Genomic DNA, 27,559 nt, shown 5'->3' on the forward strand with positions numbered 1-27,559 from the left:
CGGATTGAGTCTTTAAAGATTTGAGAACACTTGATGTATGTCTTGCCGTGGATATTTGTGGTGACAATGGGATACCGCGTGCCACTTGATGTATGTCAAGGTGACCAATTTGCGGGTTCGTGAACCTATGCATAGGGGTTGGCACACATTTTCGTTGTGATTCTCCGGTAGATCTTTGGGGCACTCTTTGAGGTCCTTTGTGTTGGTTGAATAGATGAATCTGAGATTGTGTGACGCATATCGTATAATCATACCCACAGATACTTGAGGTGACATTGGAGTATCTAGGTGACATTAGGGTTTTGGTTGATTTGTGTCTTAAGGTGTTATTCTAGTACGAACTCTAGGGCTGTTTGTGACACTTATAGGAATAGCCCAACGGATTGATTGGAAAGAATAACTTTGAGGTGGTTTTGTACCCTACCATAATCTCTTCGTTCATTCTCCGCTATTAGTGAGTTTGGAGTGACTCTTTGTTGCATGTTGAGGGATAGTTTTATGATCCAATTATGTTAGTATTGTTGAGAGGACTTGAACTAGTGAAAGTATGAACCCTAGGCCTTGTTTCCACACATTGCAATACCGTTTACGCTCACTTTTATCACTTGCTACCTTGCTGTTTTTATAATTTCAGATTACAAATACTCATATCTACTATCCATATACCACTTGTATCACCATCTCTTTGCCGAACTAGTGCACCTATACAATTTACCATTGTATTGAGTGTGTTGGGGACACAAGAGACTCTTTGTTATTTTGTTGCAGGGTTGCTTGAGAGAGACCATCTTCATCCTACACCTCCTATGGATTGATAAACCTTAGGCCATCCACTTGAGGGAAATTTGCTACTGTCCTACAAACCTCTGCACTTGGAGGCCCAACAACGTCTACAAGAAGAAGGTTGTGTAGTAGACATCAAGCACTTTTTTGGCGCCGTTGCCGGGGAGGTTAGCGCTTGAAGGTATATCTTTAGATCTTGCAATCGAGTCCTTTAGTTTCTTGTTTTATCACTAGTTTAGTTTATAAAAGAAAATTACAAAAAAATGGAATTGAGTTTGTCTCATACGCTTCATCTTTTTAATATCTTTCGTGAGTATGATGGAAAGGCAAATTGTGCTGAAGTGCTAGAAGAAGAAATCTATAAAATGTTTGGAACTAAATATTTGAATGACGAGCATGATTGCAATGTTGTTAGTACGAATTCTTTGAATATCCATGATGCTAATGATGATTGCACTAGTTATGATGAAAATGCCTTCTATAAACATGTTAATTTTTGCGGAGTAGATTGGGTTTGCAAGTACACACCAAATAGGGAAGATAGATATTGCAAGAGGCATAAGTGTTTAGAAACTAAATTGTTGCAAGAAAGTCTTGATGAGAGTGCTGAAAATTTAAAATATCTTTACCGTACTTGTGAACTTTGTAATGAACATGGTCATTTAAATATCAAATGCAAATTGTTTCATGACCAAATCGTGTCCAAAAATTGTGATGACTTGATTTCCCTTGCGCATTATAATGAACTAAGCTTGCTTTTGGGTTATGAAGAATTGAAATGTCAAACTAAGCATATTCCAGAATATAACCTTGAGAAATTCCTTGATATTGATCTAGAGAAGGTTTATATGTATTGTGCGGTGAATTGCATTGAAAATCCTTATATTTCCAATTACATAAAGAAAAGAAAACAAATAGAGGATGAAGAGAACACTAATGAAAGGGAAGATACTTCCCAATATCCTCCTATTATTTCTTATGATGAATCAGGTAACGAGGAGGAGCCTTTTATTCAACCAATCTCATTAATAAGGAGCTCCAAAAAGAGGATTGAACCCCCACATGATGTGGTGAAGAGGAAGAAAAGAAAAAGGAAGAGAGGTAAAAAGGTATCTCTCCCAAATAAAGTTGCTCCTATTATTGCTGTGCCTCATGAAAATGAAGATGATACACTTTATGATGATCTCATTATGCCTATTGCTTGTTGTGATGATTATGATTGGGAAGATAATGATACTTCGTATGATCTTGAAAATCTTTTTGGTACTTGCTTGGAAGAATATGATAATAATGTTTGCTATACTATAGGTGCTATCCATACTATTAATGATGAGAGTGATTATGCTTATGATACGAAAAGGCCCAAGCTTCGGGAAGCTATGTTTGATAAGGATGACATATTTGAGAATATATTTGCTGCAATTAATGTTTGTCCCAAGCTTGGGGATGCTATGTTTAATAATGATGATATTTTTAGTCTCCCAACTTTTGATATGCAAGTTTATAATGATGATAGCATGCCTCCTACTTATGATAATTATTGTGATGATACATATGCTATAAAAAGTAGTGATTATATTTATAAAACTTACCATGATTATGATTACCCCTTCTCTGAACATTACTCTTTTAATTTGGAAACAATTTATAGTATTCAAGTCTCTTATCATACTCCCACTATTATTCATGAGAAGAATTTTGCTTGTATGGAGAGTAGTAAAATTTCTATGCTTGTAGATCATGAAAAGAATGCTTTAGGTGCTGGTTATATTGTTGAACTCATTCGTGATGCTACTGAAAATTATTATGAGGGAGGAATATATGCTTGTAGGAATTGCAATAATATCAAGTTTCCTCTCTATGTGCTTAAAATTTTGAAGTTATGCTTGTTTTGCCCTCCTATGCTAATTGATTATTGTTTCCACAAGTCATTTGATCACAAAATCCCTATGCATAGGAAGCATGTTAGAATTAAATGTGCTAGTCATATTCTTCATGATGCTCTCTTTATGTTCCAATTCTTATCCTTTATGTGAGCATCATTGAAATCATCATGCATAGCTAGGGGCATTAAACGATAGCGCTTGTTGGGAGGCAACCCAATTTTATTTTTTTCCTTGCTTTTTGTTCCTGTTTAGTAATAAATAATAAATCTAGCCTATGTTTAGATGTGGTTTTATGTGTTTAATTAGTGTTTGTATCAAGTAGAACCTTTGGAAAGACTTGGGGAAAGTCTTGTTGATCATGCTGTCAAAAACAGAAACTTTAGCGCTCACGAGAATTGCTTCCATTTTTATTTGGAGAGTGATATTTAGTTAATTCTTTTTGAAGATGATTAATAGATAAATTCCTCAGGTCCAAAAATTTATTTGATAATTTTATGAGTTCAAGAAGTATACGTTTGATCCAGATTACTACAGACTGTTCTTTTTTGACAGATTCTGTTTTTCATGTGTTGTTTACTTATTTTGACGAACCTATTGCTAGTAAAATAGTTTATAAACCATAGAGAAGTTGGAATACAGTAGGTTTAACACAAATATGAATTTAGAATGAGTTAATTACAGTACCTTATGATGGTGATTTGCTTTCTTATACTAACAAAGCTTACGAGTTTTCTATGTTAAGTTTTGTGTTGTGAAGTTTTCAAGTTTTGGGTAAGGATTCGATGGACTATGGAATAAGGAGTAGCAAGAGCCTAAGCTTGGGGATGACCGAGGCACCCCAAGGTAATATTCAAGGATAGCCAAGAGCCTAAGCTTGGGGATGCCCCGGAAGGCATCCCCTCTTTCGCCTTCGTTCATCAGTAACTTTACTTGGAGCTATATTTTTATTCGCCACATGATATGTGTTTTGCTTGGAGCGTCAATTTATTTTGTTAGGATTTGCTTGCTGTTATTTAGAACAATGTTTTGCATCTTTTATTTCAATAAAAGTGGCATTGATAGCCTTTACTATGCCTATGTTACAAGTATACATGTTGCTGTTTGAAAACAGAAAGTTTACCGCTGTTGCAATAATTCCCTAGAAAAGTCAGAATGTGATAAAATGATGAAACCTTTTGCATATTAAGCTCTGATAAATTTACTACAGTCGGAATTTTCTTTCATAATTTTTGGAGTTAGGGAAGTATGGATGTTGCAGCATTCTTTACAGACTATCCTGTTTAAGCAGATTGCCGTTATGTTTGCCTTGTTTGCATATGTTTGCTTCTTTAATGATTCTATTTGAGGATAGGACTATTAAATATGCAGAGGCATTTAGTATGCAATGTTGAATAATAATTTTAGTGATTTGCTACAGTAGAGTATGATAAGGTTTTTGGCAATGGTTTATACTAACTTATCTCACGAGTCCTTGTTGAATTTTGTGTGGATGAAGCTTTTGAGATTTAGGGAGACCGTGATATGAGAGGAATTAAGGAGACACAAAAGCTCAAGCTTGGGGATGCCCAAGGCACCCCAATATAATATTTCAAGAAGTCTCAAGCGTCTAAGCTTGGGGATGCCCCGGTTGGCATCCCACCTTTCTTCTTCAACAATTATCGGTTAGTTTCGCTTGATCCTAAGTTTTTGATTCTTCACATGATGTTTGCCATTCTTAGAATGTCATTTTATTTTGCTTTGCTTGCTGTTTGAATAGAGTACCAAGATCTGAAATTATTAAATGTTAGAGAGTCTTCACATAGTTGCATAATTATTCGACTACTCATTGATCTTCACTTATATCTTTCGGAGTAGTTTGTCATTTGCTCTAGTGCTTCATTTATATCTTTTAGAACATGGTCGTAGTTTTATTTTGAAGAAATAGATGAACTTTCATGCTTCACTTAGATTATTTTGAGAGTCTTAAATAGCATGGTAATTTGCTTAAAATCCTAATATGCTAGGTATACAAGATTAATAATAAAATTCTCTTATGAGTGTGTTGAATACTAAGAGAAGTTTCATACTTGATGACTGTTTTGAGATATGAGGATGGTAATATTAGAGTCATGCTAGTTGAGTAGTTGTGAATTTGAGAAATACTTGTGTTGAAGTTTGTGATTCCCGTAGCATGCACGTATGATGAACCGTTATGTGATGAAGTCGGAGCATGATTTATTTATTGATTGCCTTCCTTATGAGTGGCGGTCGGGGACGAGCGATGGTCTTTTCCTACCAATCTATCCCCCTAGGAGCATGCGCGTAGTACTTTGTTTCGATAACTAATAGATTTTTGCAATAAGTATGTGAGTTCTTTATGACTAATGTTGAGTCCATGGATTATACACACTCTCACCCTTCCACCATGGCTAGCCTCTCTAGTACCGCGCAACTTTCGCCGGTACCATAAACCCACCATATACCTTCCTCAAAACAGCCACCATACGTACCTATTATGGCATTTCCATAGCCATTCCGAGATATATTGCCATGCAACTTTCCACCGTTCCTTTATGACACACTCCATCATTGTCATATTGCTTAGCATGATCATGTAGTTGACATCGTATTTGTGGCAAAGCCACCATTCATAATTCTTTCATACATGTCACTCATGAGTCATTGCATATCCCGGTACACCGCCGGAGGCATTCATATAGTCATATCTTGTTCTAAGTATCGAGTTGTAATTCTTGAGTTGTAAGTAAATAAAAGTGTGATGATCATCATTATTAGAGCATTGTCCCAGTGAGGAAAGGATGATGGAGACTATGATTCCCCCACAAGTCGGGATGAGACTCCGGACGAAAATACATAAATAAATAAAAGAGGCCAAAGAAGCCCAAATAAAAAAAGAGAAAAGAGGCCATAAAAAAGAGAAGGCCCAAATAAAAAAATAAAAAAATGAGAGAAAAAGAGAGAAGGGGCAATGCTACTATCCTTTTACCACACTTGTGCTTCAAAGTAGCACCATGATCTTCATGATAGAGAGTCTCCTATGTTGTCACTTTCATATACTAGTAGGAATCTTTCATTATAGAACTTGGCTTGTATATTCCAATGATGGGCTTCCTCAAAATGCCCTAGGTCTTCATGAGCAAGCGGGTTGGATGCACACCCACTAGTTTCTTTTGTTGAGCTTTCATACATTTATAGCTCTAGTGCATCCGTTGCATGGCAATCCCTACTCACTCACATTGATATCTATTGATGGGCATCTCCATAGCCCGTTGATACGCCTAGTTGATGTGAGACTATCTTCTCCTTTTTGTCTTCTCCACAACCACCATTCTATTCCACCTATAGTGCTATGTTGATGGCTCACGCTCATGTATTGCGTGAAGATTGAAAAATTTTGAGAACATCAAAAGTATGAAACAATTGCTTGGCTTGTCATCGGGGTTGTGCATGATTTAAATATTTTGTGTGGTGAAGATGGAGCATAGCCAGACTATATGATTTTGTAGGGATAGCTTTCTTTGGCCATGTTATTTTGAGAAGACATGATTGCTTAGTTAGTATGCTTGAAGTATTATTGTTTTTATGTCAATATTAAACTTTTGTCTTGAATCTTATGGATCAGAATATTCATGTCACAAGTAAGAATAATTACATTAAAATTATGCCAAGTAGCACTCCGCATCAAAAATTCTGTTTTTATCATTTACCTACTCGAGGACGAGCAGGAATTAAGCTTGGGGATGCTTGATACGTCTCCAACGTATCTATAATTTTTATTGCTCCATGCTATATTATCTACTGTTTTGGGCAATATTGGGCTTTATTATCCACTTTTATATTACTTTTGGGACTAACCTATTAACCGGATGCCCAGCCCAGATTTGTTGTTTTATGCCTATTTCAGTGTTTCGAAGAAAATGAATATCAGACGGAGTCGGAACGGAACGAAATCAACTGGAGAAGTTATTTTTGGAAGGAAACACACCTGATGAACTTGGACCCCACGTCAGGGGAGACACGAGGTGCTCACGAGGGTGGGGGCGCCCCCCTAGGGCGCGCCCCCTGTCTCGTGGGACCCCTGTGGCTCCTCCGACGTCCTCCCTGCACCCATATATACCCACGTGACCTAAAACTTCCGGAACGCAAGATAGATCGGGAGTTCCGCTGCCAGAAGCCTCCGTAGCCACCAAAAGTCAATCGGGACCCTGTTCTGGCACCCTGCCGGAGGGGGGAACCCTCACTGGTGGCCATCTTCACCATCCCAGTGCTCTCCATGATGAGGAGGGAGTAGTTCTCCCTCGGGGCTGAGGTTATGTACCAGTTGCTATGTGTTCGATCTCTCTCTATCGTGTTCTTGAGATGATACGATCTTGATGTATCGCGAGCTTTGCTATTATATTTGGATCCTACGTTCCCCCCTCTTCTCTCTTGTAATGAATCGAGTTTCCCCTTTGAAGTAATCTTATCGGATTGAGTCTTTAAAGATTTGAGAACACTTGATGTATGTCTTGCCGTGGATATCTGTGGTGACAATGGGATACCGCGTGCCACTTGATGTATGTTAAGGTGACCAACTTGCGGGTTCATGAACCTATGCATAGTGGTTGGCACACGTTTTCGTCGTGATTCTCTGGTAGATCTTTGGGGCACTCTTTGAGGTCCTTTCTGTTGGTTGAATAGATGAATCTGAGATTGTGTGACGCATATCGTATAATCATACCCACGGATACTTGAGGTGACATTGGAGTATCTAGGTGACATTAGGGTTTTGGTTGATTTCTGTCTTAAGGTGTTATTCTAGTACGAACTCTAGGGCTGTTTGTGACACTTATAGGAATAGCCCAACGGATTGATTGGAAAGAATAACTTTGAGGTGGTTTCGTACCCTACCATAATCTCTTCGTTCGTTCTCCGCTATTAGTGACTTTGGAGTGACTCTTTGTTGCATGTTGAGGGATAGTTTTATGATCCAATTATGTTAGTATTGTTGAGAGGACTTGCACTAGTGAAAGTATGAACCCTAGGCCTTGTTTCCACACATTGCAATACCGTTTACGCTCACTTTTATCACTTGCTACCTTGCTGTTTTTATAATTTCAGATTACAAATACTCATATCTACTATCCATATACCACTTGTATCACCATCTCTTTGCCGAACTAGTGCACCTATACAATTTACCATTGTATTGGGTGTGTTGGGGACACAAGAGACTCTTTGTTATTTGGTTGCAGGGTTGCTTGAGAGAGACCATCTTCATCCTACGCCTCCTACGGATTGATAAACCTTAGGTCATCCACTTGAGGGAAATTTGCTACTGTCCTACAAACCTCTGCACTTGGAGGCCCAACAACGTCTACAAGAGGAAGGTTGTGTAGTAGACATCACGCCACCGTCGACGCACATGGACTCCGTAGCCTTCTGGAACTCGTGCTCGCCGGACTCGTCATCCTCGTCATGATCATCATCTTCTTGCTTCTTGTCGCGGCCCCGAGCGGGCCTCTCTTGCTGATTATCATTTCCGCGGCGGCCTCCTTGGCCGCTACGCTTCTTGCCAGACCCCTCGGCACCATCCTGTCCCTTCTCCTTGTCCCGCCTCTCATACTCGGATTTTTTCTTCTCAGCAAACAGGTCGACTTGCCGGCAGTTCTGGAGGTCGTGGCCCTTGGTGCGATGGATGTTGCAATTTTGCTTGTCGGAGCCTCCTGGCTTGTCGGCGCCCGCCAAGGCTCGGCAGGCGCACCCGGCAATTTCCTTGCCGGGGTCATCTGCCTTGGCCTTCTTGGCAGCATCGGTGTCCTTGGACCCCTCGATGGCAAGCACGGTCTTACCCTTGCGCTTCCTGTTGCGGCGCCGGCCCTTTTTCGTCGGGGTGGCCGTGTCTTCGTCTGTAGAGTCAGTTTCCGCGCCGGCGTCCTCGCCGGGGTACTTCATCCCCTCTTTCGCTCAAGCGTACCTACCAGCCAGAACATAAAGTTCGGCCATATCCTTGACCTTGTTCATCGCCAGCTCTTCACGCATCTTGCGGTTGCGCACATTCTGATGGAATGCGCTGATCATGGCGACGGGATGAACATCTGGGATGTTGTATTGCACCCGGCTGAACCTCTGTATGTACTTGCGCAGGGTTTCACCTTCCTTCTAGGGGATGATATGCAAATCGCTTGCCTGGCCATGAGCTTGGTGGCCTCCGGTAAAGGCGCCAACGAACTCATGGCACAAGTCCGACCAAGAAGAAAAGGAATCCGCCGGCAAGTGCATCAGCCATGACATGACATTGGGTTTGAGTGACAGCGGGAAGTAATTGGCAAGCACCTTGTCGTCGCGGGCTCCAACAGCTTACATCGCGATGGTGTAGATGCTGAGGAACTCTGACGGGTGGGTCTTGCCGTTGTACTTCTCGCCAACGTCTGGCTTGAACGTGCGGTGGGAGGGCCACTGGAACTGCAGCAGCTCACGGGTAAAGGCCGGGCAACCCACCTCGTAGGGTAGGTCGCCAGAGCCCCCTGTGCTGGGTGGTCCATAGTGGGCCCTGCCCGCCTATCTGACTGGTGGCGCGCATCGCGCCGACGTTCGATGGTGGTTCGAGCGTCTTCACGGGCTCACTCTCGAAGAATTTGGTGCTGGTCGCGGTGGGTCCGTGGGTCGGACGACGCTACGGAAATGTTATCACAAGCATCGTCACGATGGATCGACACCCGCGGTGGCTGGCGTGGAGGAGGAGAGTGCACCGTGGCCGCAGCGCCCCCGATCCTTCCACCACTGGCATGCGGCAGCTCGACGGAGTGCCGGCCAGAGGGCCCCGCTGGTCGTGGCTCATCTTTGTTGGCAACGCCGACGAGGCTTCGGATGGTGGCTCTCCACTCATCGAGTTTCTTCGTAGCAGGAGGAAAGTCAAGGAGCAACTGCGCGCGTGCCAAAGCTTCCGCTGGCGTGGGTGGTGGCGAAAGTTGCGTGGACCGTGATGCGCTCCGACTTCTAACCATGTTAGAAGGAGCTCTATCATGGCCCGGGGGCTGTACGCCATTTTCACCAGCACTTCGGCGCGCGTGCTAGCCTTCTACATCCCGCGAATGATGCACATGACTCTTCCCACGACGGTGCCCAGGGTCGCCAGCGTGGTGACGCTGCTTGTCGCACACAACCTAGGAAGAGCGCATCGGGAGCGCCGGCGTAGGCGCCTCAGAAGTCACCGCGCCACCCGTGGGTGGCACGACGCCACCCCTGGAGGGTCCCGCGCCGCCTGCGGGGGGCCTGCCTCCGTCTTTGGATTTGGTGGCGTGTGGCCCGTCGTCTCGCGCACGAACGATGCCGCTCGCCAGGCTTTGGCTGCCAGAGCGATGCGGGTGTTCACGAGCCGCGCCTCGGCCTCCGTCTGTGACCGCCCCACCACTCGCCCGCACTGGTACGGGCCGTTCGGCCCCCGACAAGCCGATCGCTGTGATCGTCTTCTTCTTGGGAGCCATGGCGATGAAGAACTGCTAAACTAACTGCTAGACCGGATTCCCACAACTGCGCACCGCCTACCTGGCGCGCCAGAGATGTCGGTGGGAAACGACACCTATGGGGTCACTGGGATCCCTTCTACGGTTGGCGGGCACGGGGTTGTGCAAAGAGCGGGTCTGGCGGTCAGCACGCAAATCGTTTACCCAGGTTCGGGCCGCGGAGACGCATAAAACCCTAGTCCTGCTTTGATGTGTCTTCAGGTGTTCTTGTGTTCTTGAACTAGCTGTTGTGGCTCTCTAGTCCAAAAGATCTGAATCCCCCTCCAGTACGCCTCAGGCCTCCTTTTATAGACAAAAAGGGGTTGCCACAGTGGCACACAGGAGGTGGAAAGGTGTACAGGGGCTAAGTCTATCCCCTGGCATCGTCGGACAAACACATTTAATGCACTACCGACGTGCCCCTCTTGCTTTATTGGGGACGACAAAGAAGCTCTTCCCAGCCGTCGTCACCTCGCCTGGCTCCGACGCGCGTCCAAGATGACGAGGCGTTGTAACGCCATGTTGGCTGGCTGCTGGGCTGGCGCGGTGGTGGAGCCTTCATGAAGATCTGCATGCCACCACGCAGGTGCTTGATGAGTTGGTCTAGAGGCCGCGTGCAACCACGCAGATGCCTGCCTAGCTGGTCGAGCTGGCAGCTGTATGGGAGCGGCGGTGGAGGCTTTGGCAGACGCGGGCCTGGCTGTGGCCCCGCGGGCCCAATAAGGGTCTTGCCGAGGGCCCAATAAGGGTCTCGCTGCGGCACCGCGGTCGTCCCCGGCAAGGGTCTTGCCGGGGGTCTCGTGGATCTCCTTGGCAAGGATTTCGCCAAGGGTCGTTGTCTTCTGGTTCTCATCTGATCTTGTGTATCTATGATCTCTACAAAGATCTGCATGCCACCATGGAGGTGCCTCCCGAGCCTTGGTTCCAATATGGCGTGGGAACCCCTTGGGCTCAAGGGTGGCGCGCTCTGTTGGCGTCAGGCAAGTTGCCCTGGCAAGGATCTTTCCGAGGCTGCGTAAGCCACCCTGGCAAGAGTCTTGCCAGGGGAGTCCACCTCGCCCTCTTGCTCTCTTTGCGTCTCTGGTCTTGGTGTTGTTGTGGTCGTCTTGTGCTCCGACATCCCTCATTTTCCCTACTTAGTGTGGCCGTGGGCGCGGCTCTAACTGCCCGTGCACAAGTAAAAGGGTGCAAAAGGAGAGCCCCCACTTTTGTACACCGACACCTTGACAAGTTTTTAATGTAGTTCAAAATGGAACAGTCAAAGAAGGAGTTCTTGCATGTGTTGCAAGGTGTGAAGTTGAGTAAAGACTCAAAACCCGACCACGGCAGAAAATAGAAAGAGAATGAAAAGTCATTCCCTATGCCTCAGTCATAGGTTCTATAAAGTATGCTATGCTGTGTACCAGACCTATTGTATACCTTAGCATGATTTTGGCAAGGGAGTGCAATAGTGATCTAGTAGTAGATCACTAGACAACGGTTAAAATTATCCTTAGAGGACTAAGGAAATATTTCTCGGTTATGGAGGTGATAAAAGAGTTCGTCGTAAAGAGTTACGTCGATGCAAACTTTTGACACCAATCTAGATGACTCTAAGTCTCGATCTAGATACATATTGAAAGTGGGAACAATTAGCTAGAGTAGCTCCGTGCAGAGTATTGTAGACACAGAAATTTGCAAAATACAAACAGATCTGAATGTTGCAGATCCGTAGACTAAACTTCTCTCACAAGCAAAACATGATCACTCTTTGGGTGTTAATCACATAGCAATGTGAACTAGATTATTGACTCTAGTAAACCCTTTGGGTATTAGTCACATGAAGATGTGAACTAATCACATAAATATGTGAACTATTGGTGTGAAATCACATGACGATGTGAACTAGATTATTGACTCTAGTGCAAGTGGGAGACTGAAGGAAATATGCCCTAGAGGCAATAATAAAGTTGTTATTTATATGTCCTTATATCATGATAAATGTTTATTATTCATGCTAGAATTGTATTAACCGAAAACTTAGTACATGTGTGAATGCATAGACAAACAGAGTATCCCTAGTATGCCTCTACTTGACTAGCTCGTTAATCAAAGATGGTTATGTTTCCTGACCATAGACATGTGTTGTCATTTGATGAACGGGATCACATTAGATAATGATGTGATGGACAAGACCCATCCGTTAACTTAGCACTATGATCGTTTAGTTTATTGCTATTACTTTCTTCATGACTTATACATGTTCCTATAACTATGATATTATGCAACTCCCGAATACCGGAGGAACACTTAGTGTGCTATCAAATGTCACAACGTAACTGGGTAATTATAAAGATGCTCTACAGGTGTCGCCGATGATGTTTGTTGAGTTGGCATAGATAGAGATTAGGATTTGTCACTCCGTGTATCGGAGAGGTATCTCTGGGCCCTCTCGGTAATGCACATCACTATGAGCCTTGCAAGCAATGTGACTAATGAGTTAGTTACAAGATGATGCATTACAGAACGAGTAAAGAGACTTGTCGGTGACGAGATTGAACTAGGTATGATGATACCGACGATCGAATCTCGGGCAAGTAACATACCGATGACAAAGGGAACAACGTATGTTGTTATGCGGTTTGACAGATAAAGATCTTCATAGAATATGTAGGAGACAATATGAGCATTCAGGTTCCGCTATTGGTTATTGACCAGAGATGTGTCTCAATCATGTCTACATAGTTCTCGAACCCGTAGGGTCCGCACGCTTAACGTTCGATGACGATTTGTATTATGAGTTATGTGATTTGATGACTGAAGTTTGTTCGGAGTCCCGGATGAGATCACGGACATGGCGAGGAGTCTCGAAATGGTCGAGAGGTAAAGATTCATATATTGGAAGGCTATATTCGGACATCGGAAAGGTTCCAAGTGATTCGGGTATTTTTCAGAGAACCAGGGAGTTACGGGAATTCACCGGGGGAAGTATTGGGCCTTATTAGGCTTTACTGCAAAGGAGAGAAGGGCGAGAAGGGGAGGCATCGCGCCCCCCATGGGCTGGTCCGAATTGGACTAGGAGGGGGCGCCGCCCCCCTCTTTCCTTCTCCCTCTCCCTCTCCTTCCTTCTTCTCCTACTTGGACTAGGAAAGGGGGAAACCTACTCCTACTAGGAGTAGGAATCCCCCCTTTCGGCGTGCCCCTTGAGGCCGGCCCTCCTCCTCCTCCCCTCCTTTATATACGGGGGAGGGGGCACCCCATAGACACACAAGTTGATTTCTTAGTTGTGTGCGGTGCCCCCTCCACATTTTTCCACCTCAGTCATATTGTCGTAGTGCTTAGGCGAAGCCCTGCGTCGGTAACTTCATCATCACCGTCACCATGCCGTCATGCAGACGAAACTCTCCCTGGGCCTTAGCTAGATCTAGAATTCGAGGGACGTCACCGAGCTGAACATGTGCAGATCGCGGAGGTGCCGTGCGTTCGGTACTTGATCAGTTGGATCGTGAAGACGTTCGACTACATCAACCGCGTTACTAAACGCTTCCGCTTTCGGTCTATGAGGGTACGTGGACACACTCTCCCCGCTCGTTGATATGCTTATCCTAGATAGATATTGCGTGATCATAGGATTTTTTTGAAATACTATGTTCCCCAACATCGACCGGTAAAGATCTTCGTAGAATATGTTGGAGCCAATATGAGCATCTGGGTTCCGCTATTGGTTATTGACCGGAGAGGCGTCTTGGTCATGTCTACATAGTTCTCAAACCCGTAGAGTCCGCACGTTTAACGTTCGATGACAATCTAGTATTATATGAGTTATGTGATTTGGTGACCGAATGTTGTCCGGAGTCCCGGATGAGATCACAGACATGACGACGAGTCTTGAAATGACCGAGAGGTAAAGATTGATATATAGGACGATGGAATTCAGACACCGGAAGTGTTCCGGAGGGCGCCGGGTACATATCAAGTCACCAGAAGTGTTCCAGACACCCCCGGCAAAAGATATGGGCCTTATGGGCCAAGAGGGAAAACACACTAGCCACAAGGGGCTGGTGCACCCTCCATATGGGCCGGCCAAGAAGGAGAAGGAAAGAGGGGAAGGGAAAGGAAAAAAGAGGGAATAGGATTCCCCCCTTCCTTCCCTCTCCCCCTCTCTTTCCTTCCCTTTCCGAAAATAAGGAAAGGGGGGTGGCCGAATTGGGGGAGGTCCTCAAGTAGGATTGCTCCTACTTGGGGCGCCCCAAGGCTGCTCCCCTCTCCCTCCCACCTATATATACGTGGGGAGGGGGCGCCTAGAATAGACACCAACAATTGTTAGCCGTGTGCGGCGCCCTCCTCCACAGTTTACGCCTCCGGTCATATCTTCGTAGTGTTTAGGTGAAGCCCTACGCGGATCACTTCACCATCACCGTCACCACGCCGTCGTGCTGATGGAACTCATCTTCTTCCTCGACACCTTTGCTGGATCAAGAGGACGAGGGACCTCATCGGGCTGAACGTGTGTCACACTCTCCCCCTCTCGTTGCTATACATCTCCTAAATAGATCTTGCGTGAGCATAGGATTTTTTTTGAAATTGCATGTTACGTTTCCCAACACCACGACCCACAGTGTCCACCTTGTAGCTTCGCCCCTACCTGCAAGTACGTTGGTGGACGAAGCCCACATGAAAGATGTTCGTGTGTTGTGTGCTAAATCCAGATCATGACATGGTCATGAGAGCTGATCAAGGCTGAGTTGAGAGATAAGTTTGGCTAGGTCGGACTAGCAGTGTAACAGATCGACAGGGAGGTCATTTTTTAGGGTAATGTAACATAAAACCAAAAATATTTCATCCTACGCATCAGCCTAGGACCATTATGAAGATGCATACAAGGTTTGATCTGATCGTTACCAACTCGTAGCACAAAGAAAGTAGAATTGGTCAAGATTGTTCGTGCAAATCCCCACAACTAAGAATTTACAACCTCCCAACCGCGATGATTTTCTCCCTTGACCAGTCCTTCGGATAGAACCTCGCACATTCAAAAATGGGGGAGGATGTCCCCTAGGGGGAACCCCTCTTTTTTCTTCTTTTTTTACTCATTCTTTTTCCTTTTTCTTTCCTAGGTTGTTCCCGATTTAAAAAAACACATTTTTTAAAAAAGTTGGAATTTCAGTTTTATCTGTTTTTCAAAATTTGTTCACATATTCAGGAAGTGTCCGCATTTTAGAATGTATTAGAGATTTCAAAAATTCTCCCGTTCTCAAAATTTCTTCACGTATTAAAAAGAGGATGTTTGGAACATGTTAAAGAACGTTTGATTTTTTTAAAAGGTCAAACTTAAAATTTTCTTCTAAATTTCAGCCTGTTCCTGTTTTTCAATGTTGTCACATATTCACAAATATTCAGAAAATTTCAAAAGAAATCACATTTCAAAATTTCAAAAAGTATTCCCTATTCCAAATTTGTTCAAACATAAAAAAATTGTTCATGTTGTTTTCATAATTTCAAAGTCTGTCTAAAATTTCAAAATATATTTTCATTTTTGAATAAATGTTTGGTATTTTCTAAATTTTGTTCACAATTTCAAATAATTACCACAAAATTTAAAATTGATAAAAATTTTAAAAATTCTTTGTGAACATTTTTTCGAGTCCTTGAACATTTTGTTGAATTCGAGACTTTTTACTGAATTTTGCTAACATTTTCTGAATTTCTTGAACATTTTTAGAAACAAGATTGTTTTGTGAATTGGAGAACATTATTTGATGAATGTTTTTTTCTAATTTGAAAACATTGTTTTAATGCAGGATTTTTTAATTCGAGAAAATTTTACAATTTCATGAGATTTTTAAATTAAAACTGACCTAGTTTAAAAGAGGAACTAAGTAAAAAACACCTAGGGTAAAAACGATGCTGCTAGGCCGACCCATTAGCGGGAGACTGCTGTTAGGCGACCGGGGCGGCGAGAGCCTCGCGGTCGCTATGGGCGACGCATATCATCGCCTGCAGCTCCCTGGTCATGGAAGGTAAGAAATGCAAAAGGGACGATATCATGCCTACATCTACACATATGTGAGGAACGCCGTCGACAGTAACCGTCGGAGAGCGACAACAATGCGCTGCCCTGGTAGCCTATAACTAAGCACCTCGCCACCAACACTCGCACGATGCCAAATATGAGTGCATTGCAATCAACATGGGGTGTGATACATACATACGCTACCTCTGCGTGATGCCCCTCCCTCACCAACATCATCCCTAAAGGGGGGCATGTCCTCGATGCCCCCTTACCTTGGCTAAAATGGGTGGAGGTGGCTTCCCCAAGGGGGGCCCACCTCCCAACACTCTCCGCATATGGGGTTGCTGTCCCTCAACACAACACCCCAAAGGGGCGCCCCTCCAACACCATCCAGCAAAACAGGGAGGTTGTCTCCCCAGGGAAACCCCTCCCAACATGATGTTCTTTGTGTTTGCTGCCCCTGGGGTTGTCCGAAAAATTCTGGGACGTCCTTGAGTATTTTTGAAACCATTCGAAAAATTTCGGACGCACTCCAAAACATATCCGACTTGATGGTATTTTTGGTTTTCCCCGGAACTTTTTCGGTTACTGCGAAGCACTTTCGGTTTTCTCTCTGAAACATTTCCATCGTCTCCGAAACTTTCCCAGTGACTTTCTCTCAAGCTACTAACCTCCTAGTACTCAGTAGATAGATGACCCTTAAGCATGTGACTCTATAGGTTCGCTGAAATATTGACATGTCCTAAACACTTTTTGATCAATGAACAATAGCGGAACCGTGGACAGATGACATTTAACGATTCCCAAAGTTCATGAAGTAAGTATGAAGGAAAGGACGCAGAGTTTCTGGTCCCGGGCTCATCTGCACCCGCGCTCAGAAAAAAATCAAAACAAATACTATAAATATTCAAAAAAAAATCCAATTCTTTGTGTGGTAGATAATTTGATGCGTGAGGTCCGCTTCAAATTTCAACTCATTTGGACATTTGAGCAGCTCTCGGCAAAAAGACAAATTGGCTAGAACAGTGTGTGAACGGTAAACCTTTTTATAGATCCTGAATTTATTTATTTTGCCGAGAGCTGCTTAGATGTCCAAATGAGTTGAAATTTGGAGCGGACCTTAAGCATCAAATTATCTACCACACAAAAAATTGGATATTTTTTTTGAATTTTTCTAGTATTTGTTTTCATTTTGTTTCTGAGCGGGAGCAGATGAGCCTAGGCACCGAGTTGGATTTCCATAAAGGAACTCGGTACTCTCATGGTCTAAGAAATTGTGCAAACATCTAACTTTCTCTGTGTTACAACCATTAACTTATGAAAAACATATCTCATGGCATAACAACAATTGGGACGGTTCAACACAAATGTTCTTCTAACACCGTGTCATTAAAGTTACCAGCATACTCATGCCCATGATCAGGAAAACATAACCATCATGCAACACTTCAGCTAGTCTTAGAGGCACGACCAGGAATACATTTTACCGTTTATTGTTCCACACATGCACATGGGTTTTCCTCTGAGCCTTTATGGATATACAGGCTCAAGGACCATTGCAACTATAGCATAGAATATAAACATGATTATGAACATGGAAATAAACAGTAGCATTTATTATTGCCTCTAAGGCATATTTCCAACACGGTTGGTGTAGAAGACGGTAATGATTTCAGCGACGATGACACATGAGCATGATGCTGATGGTGGCTAACTTCTCAGCATGGAAACACATGGTGTAGGTCTGAGGACTTGTGGGCTTCTACAAGACTATGGTGTAGGGTTGATTCCAGGCAGTGTACACATGAGAGAGAGCTTGAAATCGATGGGGCGTGGGGTAGCATGGCCAGCTACATGGAGTCATGTTAAGGGTGGAGCAGGAGTCTGGTGGAAGACTTCACTCGATGCTGATAGAGGGGTTACTATGTAAGGATCTGAAAATTGAAGCCTATCAGCGGAAAAAGCAAGAGACACGTGGTTTAGACTGGGACCCAATGGTCTGAAGGAAAAGTGTTACTCTACATCGGACGGTGATGATCGGTGGTTCTTTGTAGTAGGGGTTGAGGCGGTGTGGGCTAGCTATCCAGGGCTCGATCGGGATAACAGAGGCTTGATGCGATCATAGCAGCAAGGTAGTCAGACATATGGTCAGACAAAGTGTGGAAAGGGTGTTGAAGCTGTGTTGGCAGTATCAGGTTCAAGTTGGTGATAGGATCTATTGATACCGGGAGATAGATGAGGGTTAACCATGCATAATCTGAGAAAAGTGACGGAAAGTATGAATTTGTCAAAAGCTGGGAGAGTACATGGCCATTTATTCTTTGGTGTTCAGTGCACATGGCAAAGTGCAGATGACAAGTACATAAGAAGGCGGAGTGCTATAGGTGTGGGACATGTAAGAAACTATTCGGAAAAAAAAGTGAGACACCTGTGAATTTGACTAAGGTGATAGCTGGGCGATGGTGAAATTATTTTAAATTTCATACATCAGTGAGGAAAGAGTTAGGATAATGAGTTGGGGCAACTCTTATATATGGTGTCTAATATTTGAGCTGTTCACTTTCACGCAGGCAGTGATCGATATGTGATGACATTGAACGAATACTCTGGAAGTTGGTAGCGCAAACTAGAGTAAAGAAGTGACTTAATTTTGCTCGAGTATTGATTATGAAGAAGAGAAGGGACTACAATTGTAGGTGGAATCATGTGGAGCCTGGGAGTAGTAGCGGTGCTCGTCGTATAATCTCAAGTCTAATATACATGGAGGTTCGACGCATGAATAGATTCTAAGGGGTAGAGAATATCTGCCAAGGTGAAGAATATCTATGTAACCTATTACAACATAATAGCACATGTACGCAGGGGGAAGCCGACGGCTTGTGCCGACGTCTGGGGCTGGTGTTTGGCATTGTAGCAGTATCATGGGGAGGAGTGTCCATAGTCAGACCCAGAGATGTAGCCATGTTGGTGAATCTCATTAACAAATGTTATGTTGTGCCTCGTGTGATTGATTGGTCCTCGGTAGATTGATTACGCGCCTCGGATTAGTTCTAACATTCCAGCCATGAAAAAAAATACATACAATTATACTGATTTCTTTTTAGAAATGGAGGTATACCCCCGGCCTCTGCATCATGATGATGCATGCGGCCCTTTTATTAAAAATCCAGAAAGCATCATCGTAAAGGTCTTACAGCTCACAAACGGAGCAAAACAAAGTACATAAACTGGAAAATTACAAGCGGACAAAAACAACCGATACGGCAATAATAAGGATAAGATCTCTAGACTCCTATCCTGTTATGCGAACGCCATCCGAACCGGTTGAATATAACCCGAGTCACCATCTCCCATTGGTTGCACCCAGTAACCAAAGGCTCTCTGGAGTCCATAGGAGTGAGTAAGGACCACGTACGGATCCAAGCTGTAGCTCTGAAGATAACCCGCAAAAAAGTTAATTTGTGTTGTCTGTTAAAAATCATATCATTTCTACAGTTCCATATAGCCCATAATAACGCACATATTCCAATCCGAATACGAGCTGCCGTGATCTGTTCAACCCCAGCTAACCACGTCCCAAACAAAGACACAATATCTACTTTTTTCGATAAATGGCGCTTTTATTAACTCAAAATGTAGCATCGAGAGGATACAAAACATAAAGAGCGACACTCGGCCTCTGCATAGCTAAGATGCACACAGCCATGAAACAAACAGTCTGACAAAAAAAATATAAAAACGACAAAGTGGCAACAGTAAAGCCATATGGGGCCGAAACTATGCCTATGTCGACGGAGAAGGTGGATCGATTCGGAAATTATGCTGCCACCCATGTTGGGTAAAAACCTCCCTGGCCACCCGCTCCAACCGCATACACACCGCCTTGAACAGCGATTGGTACTCCGTTCGTTGCAGAGTAGACCACATACAAAGTCAGTGCGTACAACAGTAAATAACCTGCATAGGAGAAGAGATTTTGTCATTAAAGACACAATATCTACTGGAGGGTTGATATTAAAAGCTATATGAACGGTTCTCCAAAGTAACTTGGCAAGTGGGCATTCAAGGAATAAATGTTGTATTGTCTCATCTTGAGCACAAAAACAACACCGCGAATTGCTTACCCATCGCCTCTTAAGTAAGTTGTCCTTTGTGAGTATTACTTGCTTGTGGACAAACCACATAAAAAATTTAATCCGCAAAGGAACCTTAACCTTCCATATATGTAGTGACCTTGAGAGGGGAGCAGAATTGATCAGATCCGTATAAAAAGATTTCACCGTAAATATCTCATTTTTAATTAACCTCCATTGTGTTGAGTCCGGCATGTCGGAGAGTCAAACTTCAATCAATCTCCGAACCAAGTGCATCCAGGCTGTCCATCTCTCACCCACTAACGTACGTCTGAACTGGACGTTCAAGGGAATAGTTTGAAGGACGATACCTACGTAATCCTCCTTACGTTGCACAATATTGTAGAGGGTGGGATATTGTAAGGCCAGAGGCGTCTCTCCTAACCACGTATCCTCCCAAAATCTTGTTGACATCCCGTTGCCAACCAAGAATTTGACCCTACGAAAGAACATATCCTTCGTTCTCATAAGTCCCTTCCAGAACGGCGAATCAGTCGGTCTGATGGTAACCTGGGCTAGCGTTTTCAAATGCAAATACTTATTGTGCGGGATTTGAGACCACATGCCATCCGGCTCTGTCTCTAACCTATACAACCATTTGCTCATAAGACATTTATTCTTAATTTCCAAGTTCTCAACACCGAGCCCCCCTTGGTCTTTAGGTCGACAAAGGATATCCCATCGCGCGAGACGGTATTTCCTCTTGGCCTCATCAGACTGCCAAAAGAAACGAGATCTAAAGAAATCAAGTCGCTTTCGGCCCCCTTTTGGAATTTTGAAGAACGAAAGTAAAAACATTGGCATGCTAGTCCATACTGAGTTAATCAAAACTAGCCGACCTCCATAAGACATCAGCTTGCCCTTCCAGCAGCTGAGTGTTTTTTCAATTCGTTCTTCAATACATTTCCATTCTTTATTGGATAGCTTACGGTGATGAATCAGAATGCCCAAGTAACTGAAAGGTAAGGCATCTAATTCGCATCCAAACAATTGTCTGTATGTATGTTCTTTGTCTTTGGCCTTCCCAAAACAGAACACCTCGCTCTTATGAAAATTGATGTTTAAGCCAGACAATTGTTCGAATAGACACAAGATAAGTTTCATGTTACGTGCCTTAGCCATGTCATGTTTCATGAACAGAATAGTGTCATCGGCATATTGTAGAATGGACACCCCTCCATCAACTAGATGAGGAACTAGACCCTCTACATGACCATTCTGCTTGGCCCTGCCAATAATTACGGCCAACATATCTGCTACAATATTGAACAGAAGAGGTGACATGGAATCCCCTTGTCTCAACCCCTTATGCGTCTGGAAGTAGTGACCAATGTCATCGTTCACCTTAATTCCGACAATTATACTGATGGTCTCAAGTTTGCTAGAGTTGTTCTTACACGAAGAGAGCACAAGCTGCACTTCAATTTTTTTGAAGAAAAGATAGGTACATCTCTATAAGTAGAGGAGTGGCACACAATGACCAGTTCTCATGCTATATAGACACGAATACACACACTCAAATTATTGCAGTAGTGACTGTGACTGTACTTGTAAAAAGAATGAGCCGTACGTGTCTACCCAGATGGTCCGGTCACCGATGCTTCACCAAGAGAAGCTGCAGCTTCTGAAAAATCAGCTGGGTACGGAGCATGGAAGGTGACATACACGAGCGCGACGGCGCCAATGGCCATGACCAACATGACGAACAGGATGACGGGCCTCTTCCCCCATTTCCCCATGATCCCGAGCGCAAACGGGTAGAGGAGCACGATGATCCACACGTTGAACAGCATCCCGAGCAGCACGTGCCGCGCCTGGTCCGTGAAGAACCCCCATGCCGCCGCCTTGCCTATCGCTGCCCCGACGGCCGCGACGTTCACGACGAGCACCACGATGGTCGGGAGCAGCAGCGGCACCCACCGCACGGTGTACAGGTCGGCGAACTTGTCATTGGAGCAGGCGTCCGTCTGCTTGGACGTGAGCCTGAAGTATATCCCCTTCCCGGTGACGAGCTTGAGCGCCATGTAAAGCACCGCCGTCGGGTACACGCCCGTGGCCCCGATCATGTAGAACTGCTCGTTGCGGCACCAGTCGAGCAGCGTGATCCCCGCCCATTTCACCTCGAACATGCCGATCACGTGAATGATGGATATGACGGCGACGAGGTACATGATGTACGTGCCGAACGGCCTCTGGATGTAGAACTGCTCTGAGAAGAGCCAGAGGACGGGGAAGAGGTTGTAGGCCAGGATGAACACCGTGACGATCGGGTAGGTTGACATGTTGAGGTAGGCGATGCGCTGGAGAGGGTGGAGCCGGCGACCGGCCATGAGAGCATTGCTGTGGGAGAAGAACATCTCGAGGGAGCCGCCCGACCACCGGAGCACCTGGTAGAGGCGCTCGGTGAGGTTAATCGGAGCCGTTCCGCGGAAGGCGGCCGGCTCCATGGAGCAATACATGGAGCGCCACCCTTGCCGGTGCATGCGGAATCCGGTCACCACGTCCTCCGTCGCGATGTTGTACACCCACCCGACGTCTCTCCCCCATGAACTTCCATCCTCGTAGGCGCACGTCATCAGGGTAGCCAGGTCATTGCTGAGTGCCTCGTCGACCAACACCGGCGTGATAGACCGCTCCTGGATTGCCCCATCCGGCATCGAGTTTATGAACGACGTCGAGCTACCGAACTCATTGACCTTACCTGCAAGCTTGATGTTCTCCGCTCTGTAACGTGGTGGCTCCATGCCATAGAGCGCGACACGGCGGAACATGGTGCCGGTGCCAAGGTAGGAAGGCCCTTGGAGGCCGTTGAGGGAGAGCATGGTGCCGTCGAAGAAGACACGGTTGTGATTGGCGTAGCGGTCCGTCGGGTCGACGTCGTCGAAGCGCTGAGGAAACTGGACAAAGGCCGTGTTCTGACCGTCGCGAGGGTCGAGCATGAAGCACATAGGGGCGCGGAGAGCTTGCGAGTTGTTGATGTAGTGGTCGCCGTCAAAGTTGACGACGAAGGGCGCGTTGGAGAGCAACGCCGAGACACGGAGCATCACGTTCATGGCGCCTGCCTTCTTTTGGTGGTTATAACCGGGTCGCTTCTCCCGGGACATGTATACGAGCATGGGGAGCCTCGTGTCAACGTTGCTGAAGTCGAGTGGATTGTCGGCGCTCGCCGGCGATCCCAGTTGTGGTTTACAACTTGGATGGCCTAGTATCACCTGTGAGAAAAACACGTTAATCCAATAAATTTGAGAAATTGGTCTCCTTTCCTTTTCCTTTTAAGCCGCCAAATCACTATCCAACGAACAAATTTCGTCGACTGAGCTTTAAGACAGAGATCTCTCACTAGACTCATAAATTAAGAGGAATTGACTAATCGAAAGGTGCAACTCACAACTCTTACCTGAACAATTCCAGCATGTTGTCCTCTCCGGTGGTTGTCAACCTGCTCGATCCATGTACCAGGCCATTGTGTCCCATCAGCCATCCAGGTTGCACGTACACCATCTCCCTTTTTGCTCGAGTTATACGCATCAGATCGTTGGCGGATGGTGGTGGAAAGGGAGTCTACCCTCACCTTGAACTCATCATACTCTCTGCGCACACGCCTATGATCCCTCATGAACTCTCCGGCCATACTCCCGGCGTACTGCTGCGTTTTCATCCCAAAATAGTTCTCGGGGGATCTTGGCTCTACACAGTACTTCCGACAAAAAGGAACCCACAGCACAGCGAAATTGGCAACTTCGATCATCGCCTCGTAGTGCACCAGCGTGCCGCCGTCGTCCGAGAGGTAGCAGGCGTACTTGTCGACGGGGTAGTCGGTGGCGAGGATGGAGAGGATGGTGTTGACGGTGTACAAGAGGGGTTCGTCGACGGGGTCGACGGTGGTGACGAAGATGTCGATGCCCGGCAGGTTGGCGTCGCCGGAGTGGTCCGCGAGGGCGGCCAGGTCGGGGACGCGCTTGACGGGGTTGAGCTTGGGCAGCTGGTTGAGGAGCCACGAGAAGCCGAACCAGACGTCGGCGACCATGGACGTGGCCCACAGCCACACGCCGTCATGGTTCTTGTGCTTCACGCGCCACGCGAAGAAAGCGACGATGGCGACCAAGCGGACGAGGATCATGAACCTGGTACAGAACGACAGCCGTATTCAGATTTCAGAAGCGTAGCGGTACGTACGTACGAGAACAGCATGCATGCATGCAGGCAGGCTAGAATGGCGCGCAGCGCGGACGGACCTGTAAGGATGCAGGATGCTTCCCTTGACCTTGAAGGTCCGGAACAGCGGCGGTCGGTTGCCGTCGCCGGCGATGGCTCCCGACGTGTCTCCCTCGTCCGCGGCCACCCACACGTCGTCCTTGGCGTCGGCAGCCCGCTTGGCGGCGGGGGAGTCTGCTGCTAGGCTGGCGCGCCCGCTCTCGGCGTTGCCGTCCGGGGCCTCGACGCGGAGGGCGTTGGCTCGGCGAGTGACTGCCGCGGCCATCGTGTAAGCCAACCCTACGTGCACCTAGACAGCTTTTTCGTGTCGTTCAGATGCTTGCCCGGCGGGGGGTTATATAGGGACTGCTAGGCGCTAGCTAGTCGCTATTGCTCGTAACCATCGGCTGCCAGTTGGGTGGCATGGTCAAATACTGCAACTGGAAGCCGCCGCACGTACGGTGGTGCACTTTTATTCCGTCTGGTCGTACCGCACCGCACCGCGGCAAGAACAATTTTCCGAGTTCTGATGGAGCAAATACAACCGACAAAAACTCACCTGCTAGATACAGTATAATACAAGCAGTATATATCTGTATTGGTATGGAGTGACATGTTTAGGGAAAACGTGTACGCTTACAGTTAGTAGAAGCGAAGATGTGGCTCCATGCCACGGAAGAAAACCAGCTGGATTGAAAGGTACCGGAGAACGACGTAGTGTTGCCAAGGTGCGTGCGCATGAATCAGCATGCCCGTACTCTCACTTTACTCTCCTCAGTCAGGAGTTGTTGGCTTTGTGTACTAAACTCTCTAAATTCTTTTCAGCTTACTTGACCCCCTAATCAAACTATCGTAGTCCTGTACTCCGGAGCACTTCACCCCTAAAGCCGGTTTCTAGATAACCAAAAAAGTTCCTCAATAGCGTTTTTAAAAAAAAAGAGAAAAGGTTCCTCAATGCATGATAACATGAGAGCTGCTATATTCATCGAAAAGAAGGAGACGTCACTAATGCACTAATGCAGAATGGTGTTATTAAAACACATCTAACATACACCCTAGCGTCGAACTGTGTGCGATAAAGACATCACACATGCTAAAAAGTAAAGCTTTAGCACTTCACCCCTAAGGCCGCCGATAAAGACATCATACACCCTAGTGTTTAACATACACCCCGCGGTTTCGGCCATGACGGCCGCCGCCGCCAACTCATCGAGTACATTCGGGACGAACACATTGATATTGTGGCCATCCAGGAGACCATGTGTACGGATTTCTCCCTCCCGGAGTTTAACCGCCTTAGCTCCCGTCTTTTCGCCTGGCATTGGCTCCCTTCTAGTGGGACCGCAGGCCATTCCGGTGGCATCCTGCTAGGTGTGAAGGATGCCACCTTCGAGGTGGGCAGTATGGACCGGGGCCAGTTCTTTGTTAGCATGGAGATTTTTGAGCGCTCCATTAACTTCAAGTGGGAGGTCATTATTGTCTACGGCCCCGCCGACCACAGCCGATTCGCCTCCTTCCTCGAGGAGCTCAACCAGAAGGTGTCGGCTGCATCTCTGCCGGTTGTGGTGAGGGGTGACTTTAATCTCCTTAGATTCGCGGAGGACAAGAGCAATGCTAACGTCAACTTTGCTCTGATGCAAATGTTCAACGATTGCATTGCTGATCTTGGCCTTCGTGAGATTGACCGGGTTGGTGCCACGTTCACCTGGACCAACCGCCAGGCAGCCCCGACCCAGTCCGACCTGGACCGGGTCGTAGTTTCTTCGGAATGGAACCTCCGTTGCTCCCTTGCTTCCCTCCGGGCCATCACCCGGATTGGCTCCAATCACGTCCCCCTCCTCCTCTCCTCCGCCGATGAGCGCCCACCGCTCCCCCCCATTCTGGTTTGAGACATTTTGGCTGTCCCAAGCTGGCTTCGTCGACGCGGTCAGTGCTCGCTGGTTGGAGACTCGCGCCCTCTCGCAGTCTCCTCCTCGCCCTTCCTCCGCTGTCGACTCTTGGCACGCCTGCGCCAAACGAGGCAGACAGTTCATGAAGGGGTGGGGCGCCTGTTGGGTTTCGTAGTAATTTCAAAATTTTCCTACGCTCACGCAAGATCATGGTGATGCATAGCAACGAGAGGGGAGAGTATGGTCTACGTACCCTTGTAGATCGACAACGGAAGCGTTTGGTTGATGTAGTCGTACGTCTTCACGGCCCGACCGATCAAGCACCGAAACTACGGCACCTCCGAGTTCTAACACACGTTCAGCTCGATGACGATCCCCGGACTCCGATCCAGCAAAGTGTCGGGGAAGAGTTCCGTCAGCACGACGGCATGGTGACAATCTTGATGTACTACTGCAGCAGGGCTTCGCCTAAGCACCACTACAATATTATCGAGGACTATGGTGGAAGGGGGCACCGCACACGGCTAAGAATATGATCACGTGGATCAACTTGTGTTTCTCTGGGGTGCCCCTGCCTCCGTATATAAAGGCTCAAGGGGGGTGCGGCCGACCTAGGAGAGGCGCGCCAGGAGGAGTCCTACTCCCTTTGGGAGTAGGATTCCCCCCCCCCCCCAATCCTAGTTGGAATAGGATTCGCGGAGGGGGGAAAAGAGAGAGGGGGGCCGGCCCCCTCTCCTTGTCCTATTCGGACCAAGGGAGGGGAGGGGCGCGCGGCCCATCTTGGGCTGCCCCTTCTCTTTTCCACTAAGGCCCACTTAGGCCCATATAGCTCCCGGAGGGTTCCGGTAACCTGCCGGTACTCCGGTAAAATCCCGATTTCACCCGGAACACTTCCGATATCCAAACATAGGCTTCCAATATATCAATCTTTATATCTCGACCATTTCGAGACTCCTCGTCATGTCCGTGATCACATCCGGGACTCCAAACAACCTTCGGTACATCAAAATGTATAAACTCATAATATAAATGTCATCGTAACCTTAAGCGTGCGGACCCTACGGGTTCGAGAACAATGTAGACATGACCGAGACACGTCACCGGTCAATAACCAATAGCGGAACCTGGATGCTCATATTGGCTCCTACATATTCTACGAAGATCTTTTATCGGTCAGACCGCATAACAACATACGTTG

At 46.1% G+C, this 27,559-nt stretch overlaps 1 protein-coding gene across 1 annotated transcript; it reads right to left on the reverse strand.

Annotated features, from left to right (window-relative positions):
* Positions 1-21,494: 21,494 nt before the first annotated feature.
* LOC123188323 (mixed-linked glucan synthase 2) lies at positions 21,495-24,787 on the reverse strand. Its single transcript, XM_044600376.1, has 3 exons — positions 24,514-24,787; positions 23,676-24,402; positions 21,495-23,490 (listed from the first exon to the last, which is right to left on the reverse strand). The coding sequence occupies exons 1-3, from the start codon at positions 24,756-24,758 to the stop codon at positions 21,853-21,855; spliced, it is 2,610 nt and encodes an 869-aa protein (XP_044456311.1). The 5' UTR covers positions 24,759-24,787; the 3' UTR covers positions 21,495-21,852.
* Positions 24,788-27,559: the final 2,772 nt, after the last annotated feature.

This window comes from Triticum aestivum, chromosome 2A (assembly GCF_018294505.1).
Source record: "Triticum aestivum cultivar Chinese Spring chromosome 2A, IWGSC CS RefSeq v2.1, whole genome shotgun sequence".
NCBI classification, from domain to species: domain Eukaryota; kingdom Viridiplantae; phylum Streptophyta; class Magnoliopsida; order Poales; family Poaceae; genus Triticum; species Triticum aestivum.

Excerpts from the sequence above, each read along its gene's own strand:
- LOC123188323 (XM_044600376.1), bottom strand. The coding sequence starts at position 24,758 with ATGGCCGCGGCAGTCACTCGCCGAGCCAACGCCCTCCGCGTCGAGGCC. Across the intron at positions 24,403-24,513 it reads AGCATCCTGCATCCTTACAG|GTTCATGATCCTCGTCCGCT; the intron begins GTCCGTCCGCGC and ends GTTCTGTACCAG. Across the intron at positions 23,491-23,675 it reads AACATGCTGGAATTGTTCAG|GTGATACTAGGCCATCCAAG; the intron begins GTAAGAGTTGTG and ends TTTTTCTCACAG.